This window comes from Pollicipes pollicipes, unplaced genomic scaffold, assembly GCF_011947565.3.
Source record: "Pollicipes pollicipes isolate AB1234 unplaced genomic scaffold, Ppol_2.1 Scaffold_7231;HRSCAF=8579_pilon_pilon_pilon, whole genome shotgun sequence".
NCBI lineage: Eukaryota > Metazoa > Arthropoda > Thecostraca > Pollicipedomorpha > Pollicipedidae > Pollicipes > Pollicipes pollicipes.
The window spans coordinates 16,738,493-16,745,149 of NW_023597034.1; the positions used below are offsets into that span (position 1 = coordinate 16,738,493).

Sequence of the window (6,657 nt, forward strand, 5' to 3'; positions counted from 1 at the left end):
AACCACGAACAGCAAAGGAGCCCAAACAGTATTTGATAACACGTGTTCTCTTAGGAGTTTAACATCCCACGGCACAGCAATAATGAAAACCCAATGTTGACTTATGCTATGAGCGGCCTTGAAGTAGAGAGAGCTATAGCTTTTCTGATACAGCCTACCGGTCCAAATTTTGTGTTAATCGTTATCAAGAGGTTAATATGTACCAGCAGACAGATTTTGGAAATATTCGAAGGAGTCCGCACATTTAATTATGATCTTTCTTATCATTATATTTCCGGTAATAGGGCGTATCGGTCCGAGACTTTGTGCTCATTATGCTCAGGAGACTAAATATGAAACTGTCTGTCAAGTTTTAGGCCATTCTGAGGAGTCCGCTGAATATTGAATATGAGCCTGGATCTGAATGTGAATGTGGAGCCAACTTGACGAACTTAAGCAGACAACTCCCTTTTCACAACTTACTGCATGTTCGTCACGTTGGCATCACATTCACATTCAAATTCAGGTTCATATTAGAGATTCAACACTCCTCATACTGGCCTGAAACTTTGTATGCAGATGAAGTTCAATCTCATGAGCGTAATGACCTCAAAATCTCGGACTGGTACGCCCTGCTACCGGATTAATATCAAAGATCACAATGAAACTGCGGACTCTTTCAATTCTTTCTGAACTCCGTATTCTGGTAGATATTGACCAACTAATTACAACAAAGACAACATCTTGGACCGGTATGCTGTACCAAAAAAGTTATAGATGTTCTAATGTCCGTTGGCAAATCCACGAGGTATGGCAAGATATCATCCTTAACTCAGCTCCATAGCCGATATGCAGCAGAATGCTCAGATTGGCCTCAAGTTTTGTATACAGATGAAATTTAACGGTCTGAGCACAATGATCACAAAATCTTGGACCGTTACGTCTTATACCGGAGGCATATCAATATCAAAGATCACGTTAGAAAGGCGCATTCCTTTAATTCTTTCGAAACTCCGTGTGCTGGCACATATTGACCTGATTGCAAATAGCATGCAATTTTGGACCGGTACGCTGTATCATAAAAATTGTTGCTTTTCAAATGCCAAGGCCGTTAAGGCATTGCATATACTTGGCATGAAACACATTTTCTTCATCCGTGACCCTTTTTCATCCTCGATATTCAGTGTACTCTGAAGATTTGACTGCACATTTATTGATAGATGTAGCGTAATTGTGTGAGTGTAATAAGCATACAATCTTGGACCGGTGCGGCCTTTTACCGCAGACAGATGGATCGCTGCGAAACATTCGCCATTGGATGCGTCATGCCTGATAAGTTTTTGCAGTTTAAAATTTGTTAGGCAGAGGTCAAGTCAAAAGTCATCAAATTTCAAAATCCCTGAATTCTTGACTACAAACAGCTCATTTCTCTGAACTTATTGTTCCGTTCGTCTACAAACTTCGCCTTTTGATGGGACATACCCTGGCAGTTGCAACGCATGCTATCAATTCACACGCCATTGCTTTTTTGTAGTGCCCAAGCGCGCGGGCATTTTTCAGAAGAGTTCTGTCGCTCCTGCCTACCCGACACTCCGCCTGAGTACACCACGTTGGCTTAGGGACGCCTAGCGACGAACGACGGGACGTTTATTCACACTCAAAGAGAGAAAAACAGCATCGTACGTGTGGCAAGACGGCATCAACAGGTAATTAACGCAATGCACTGGAGCACAGGCCTCTTTTGGGCCGGGACGTCACGGTGGGTGCGCCTAATCCCGAACTGCAAGGACAGCCACAAGGATGGGTGCGATGGTGTATTTCGTGCAATATCGACCTGTTACATACGTCACATACTAAAATAAATATCTGCTCATGTATTTACAAAAAAGATCACGTAGAAAGTGATTACAGCAAAATCTGTCCTATGACAAACTGGAACAAATACAAACAAATGCATGCACGGCGAAATAGTCCTCAAAAACGAAAGGACACCGATGGGAATGCTTATCTTTAACACTAATTTTTGTAGCTAACAGTCACGCACATGGGTGTAACCACTGAGGGGGGGGGGGGGTGAAGATGGCATGCCCGTCTTTTGCAAAACGCATTTGATTTTGTTTCCAATTTTACCCCAAAGTGCAAGTTGTTCACGTTTTCCCGTTCAATGTCAGGGTATGGTGTTCCGTTCAGACCATAGTTAAACTCACCAATTCTAATATACCTCCCCCACCTCAGAGATACTGGTCACGCCCATGGTCATGCGCATCTCCGTAACAACGTACGTCGGAGGAAACTGGCCTAGTATTTCCCTCCAGACCCCGACGAACTGTAGCTGGTGTAGCTGCTACCGCTGCCGCCGCCAAAGCCGCCACCGTGGACGTCAGACGACCCTTGACTTCCGGAGTGGCCGGAAGATGGAGCTGAATACCCTCCGCCTCCCGAGCTGTAGCCGCTGCCTCCGAGGCTGAGCGTGTCTCCGCTCAAGTAGCTCTGACCGTATCCACCAGCGACGGACGAGCCCGAGCTGAACTCGCCGCCCCCGTACCCGCCGGATCCAGCGGAACCGCCGGATCCAGCGAATCCGGCGGAGCCTCCCGACGCGCCGAACCCGCCCAGTCCGATGTCTGAGCCGACGTCATAGCCGCCGCCGCCGCCGCCGACGGTCAGGTACCCGTCGTCCGAGTGCTCAGTCCCGGAGAGGTCGTAGCCGCCGGCGGCCTGCTCCAGACCGCCGCTGTAGCTGCCGCCCGGCTTGACCTCGGTCAGCAGCGATGTGTAGGAGATGGGGTAGGGCAGCCGTTCGGGCCGGCGGCCGTAGCCACCGCCCTTGCCCTTATGGCCATAGTGACCCTTCTTGTGGTGGGTCTGCGCAATCTGTGTGAGCAGAGGTTAGCACAAACGTGAGAACGCTTCCGGGGCCGCTGGAATACCGCGATGGCACAATAATCACGTGCCTTGACAAGCACGCTGTTTATCAACGTTGCAGCCTGTCATGACTACTTCGTTGGCATGGTTAGGTCCTAAAAATTATCTAGCTAATTTCACGAAGGTTGTATAGAACCCCGGTTGGACAAGCATTTACTGAATCAATTTATTCATGCCACATGCATACACATTGGGAAGTCCACGTACGGCAAACCAATAACACTGTTAACTTGGCGTTGGCATTCCTGCGTGTCTGGTACTGCTACTCCTGCTTACTCACACCCTTGACCCGGTAATGCCACTCGTGCATACTCTGGCACTCCTGGTCAACAGGTACGGACTTTCTTGCATATCCCATGACGGCACTCCATGTCGGCCGACACACTCGCTCTCCAAACACACATGGAAAATCGGCGCGGACAGCACAGGGGTAACAGCATTCCGCGAAAAGCACGGTCACTCCGTCCGCACTTCCCCCGGAATGGGCCTCCTGCTTTCCCCGAGCCGGCAACCCTGCGCATGAGAAAGTGGTGCCCCTGATACCAGCCGGCCAGCTGGTGACACCTAGCTCGCCTGGTACTGCCGCTCCTGCTTACCCGGTACTCGCACTCCCGTTTGTCGTCTACAAGCACCAGGTGCTCCTGGTCGAGGCCGAGGTACTCCAGCTCGCGGTACACGCGCACCAGAGTGTGCGAGTGCGGATAGGGCGAGCGCGTCAGGATGCGCAGGTACTCTGCGGACGGCAGCGCCCGGTCACGGCCGCGACGCCCGCCACACAGTACACGCACCATACACACACACAATACACCGCACATTCGATAGCCGGAGGCCGTTGCTGCTTGACCGATTTCACTCGCGCGACGTTCTGTGCTTTGATATGTTGGAATCTGGCATCGGTATGATGCCAATGGCTCCTCACTGATGTCGCCGTTTTGCGCGATCATATAATCGGCACCACTGGCGTTGACCGTCACACAAGGCTTTCCCAATACAGACACCTGAGCAGACAGTACAGGCTAGTGTTGGACTTCTCTGAGATCCTCTCGCAAGCGTTTCACTGTTCACATACAAGTGTACGCGTCAGTAGCAACAAGATGTATGATTGAAGGCAGTTACATTTATCACTTTTAGTAATGAGGTAGTGAGGTGGTGAGTAGTGAGGTAGTGAGGTTTTGGTTTGGTTTAGTATAGTGAGATAGTGAGGTTTTAGCTTGGTTTAGCATCGTGAGGTGGTGAGGTTTTAGTATAGCATCAGGTGCCGTAGTACTTACGCATGTTGAAGAACTTCTTGTCACTACATGACCAGATGATTGCATATGTCCAGTAGTCTGTGTCTAGTACAAAGAAAGTTTCGTCGTCCCCCTTATCTGATTTCTCTGCAAGCGAGCCAGCCGATTAGGCCCCATGAAGTCACACATTCAGACGTAAGGAAACACTACAATGAGCCAAATAGTGCGTAGGACGGATTACACATATTGGGCACGCGGCCGCCCCAGCTGTCATACAGCAAAACGCGGTCATCCCAGCTGTCATACGGACGCGGCCACCCCGGCCGTCATATAGCAGAGTCCCAGTTCTACACCACACATGCACGGGACAACTGGCAGGCTACGTAAAGCATAACGGCGACTCGAAATTTCACATGCCCATCCTCACTCTTGATAAACACCAAACGTTATCTTTGTTCATCAAACTGAAATAGACGCTGCTGTATTCAAGGTCTAGCAGGCAGCCAGTCCGGCATTGCGACTTAAAAGCTGACTGTCTGCCGATGGGTACTTGCAATGCTTCTCCCGCCGATAGCTTTTACGCAGACACGTATATCACCTTCAATCCAACACGAATCGAGCGGCAACCCAGACAAGGGATGCGCGCGCCTCCCAGTCCAGGACGGTCAGTTGGCCACTCACCGTCGTTGTACGCGATGGTGTACTTGGTTTGGCCATATGAATGTTTATGTTCGCCGTAGCCTGTGGTCTTGGCGGCCTCCAAATGCGCAAGACCCCGTCGGTACTCGTATGATCTTGAAATGAGAGGGATATGTCAGGTTTTTCTGGGCATTCCAGACGAACTGTGCTGTCAAAATCTACGTCTCTTCATGCATATTCAGATACAAGTGACAACATTCCAAAGGCGTGAGAGGGAGAGGGTAGTCGCTTGCTGTAAGTTACGCTTGATATCATAGGAACACCACTCTGCGGACGCCCCCCCCCCTCGGCCCACCGACACGCGATGAAATGGCTGATTCCAACAGCAACCAGCGGCAGGGTGCAACTCACTGGCTCCTGGACGCCACGCCACGATCTCAGGTCTCTACCGAACGCAACCGGAATACGAAGCCCGACATAAGTAACTAAAAAACAGCCACTCGTAACCCGGACAGCGGATTCCGGAGGCAAGCGTTGCAGCTGCAGCCCAAATATCCGGAGTTTTACATTACTCCCATGGTGGTGCACGGAACGAATCGAAGTAACCTCGCGCTTTCCCCCTCTCTAGATTGACAGCGATTACCATTATTTGAAACTATAGTGGTCAAAAGCCCACGTAACGCCATTTTGCGCGGGCCGATGCGTCAGCCGTGTTTTTTTATAGCAGCACCCGCGACGTTACCGCAGCACCAAGACAGTCTTCGCCACTCACTTTTTCCTGGTCAGCTCCGTGAGTACATCCATTTTGCCGTAGCCGAGGTCGGTGAAGGTGTGTCGCATGCAGTGGCCCTTCTCCTTGATGGAGTACCATCGCTGAGTCTCGTACCAGGTGCCCTCGAACTGGAAAATCGCCAGAGAGCTGGAGGTGTGCCGCTAACAGCAGCCACGCCCTTACGCAAAGAACTTACATGTGCTGAGAACATGCTCTGCTTGATCCGCGTAAACTTCAGCCGCATTGGTTGGTAGAGCGAGGGACTTCTTCCGCGTTGTTTGTGTGCGCATGAGATCGAATCCCAGATCGAATGGCACTGCTTCTCCCAGCAAGTGCATGGAAAGTCAGCTGGCAACTGGCTGAACAGGTTCGTCTGCAGTATGTCACGGCTCATGATGTTCTTGATCACCATTGCACGGGACTGACAATCTCGCGCTCAGTGATCGTAGCAATGGTCGCTCGTTGAATTGAAATCCTCTGTTCTGGGTGGTGGGTTCTGATTTATGGATAAGCGTGCCAAACTTAGCTTGGCAATTATTCCAAACTTGTTGTGAACCATTTGCACAAAAATAATTTGCGACTGTGGCTGTTCAAGTCCCGAACGTAAGTCATGCGCTCAGCCACAGTTGAGTTGCGTTTCTCGAGCAGCTGAGCGTTGGCGGCCAGCGTCATGCAGGGCCCCACTCACCAGCCACGTCTTGAAGTCGACCACAGTGGGCGGGTCAGGGCATTGCCCCTTGAAGAACACCTGGCCGGCGGCGCGGTGCGCCAGCAGCAGCAGCAGCAGCGGAGGCAGCAGCGGCGTCATCGGTGCTCACGGGGGGCGCGCGCCGCCTGGTCTGCCGCCGCCGTCGGCCGGCGGCCCACCTCTTATCACCTCGGCCGGTGCGGTGACCCGGTCAGGGCGGCTTCCGGACCGGCCACCAGCGGGGCGGCGCGCCGCGCGCGCCGGACCAACACGCGCCACCGACGCAAGCGACCGTGTCCTTTAGACCGCGGGTCACTGCGCCGGCCACAGTCGATCATAGACGCTTTAAGGAGGGGGGGGGGGGGGGGGTATTATAAAAATCAGGATACTTTTGTGTTGTAAAGGATAGGAAAGGGCGTTGTACT

The 6,657-nt window shown here is 51.6% G+C and overlaps 1 protein-coding gene across 1 annotated transcript; it reads right to left on the bottom strand.

Moving 5' to 3' along the window:
* Positions 1 to 1,657: 1,657 nt before the first annotated feature.
* On the bottom strand, positions 1,658 to 6,352 carry LOC119109783 (uncharacterized). The gene is made up of 6 exons (XM_037233537.1): positions 6,233 to 6,352; positions 5,545 to 5,672; positions 4,815 to 4,927; positions 4,176 to 4,280; positions 3,501 to 3,637; positions 1,658 to 2,853 (listed from the first exon to the last, which is right to left on the bottom strand). The coding sequence occupies exons 1-6, from the start codon at positions 6,350 to 6,352 to the stop codon at positions 2,278 to 2,280; spliced, it is 1,179 nt and encodes a 392-aa protein (XP_037089432.1). The 3' UTR covers positions 1,658 to 2,277.
* Positions 6,353 to 6,657: the final 305 nt, after the last annotated feature.

What these genes read in the sequence shown, in the direction of transcription:
- LOC119109783 (XM_037233537.1), bottom strand. Translation starts at nt 6,352, where the DNA reads ATGACGCCGCTGCTGCCTCCGCTGCTGCTGCTGCTGCTGGCGCACCGC. An exon ending in TCGACTTCAAGACGTGGCTG is followed by an intron (nt 5,673 to 6,232) that starts GTGAGTGGGGCC and finishes GCGATTTTCCAG; the next exon opens with TTCGAGGGCACCTGGTACGA. An exon ending in CAAGAAGTTCTTCAACATGC is followed by an intron (nt 3,638 to 4,175) that starts GTAAGTACTACG and finishes TGCCGTCCGCAG; the next exon opens with AGTACCTGCGCATCCTGACG.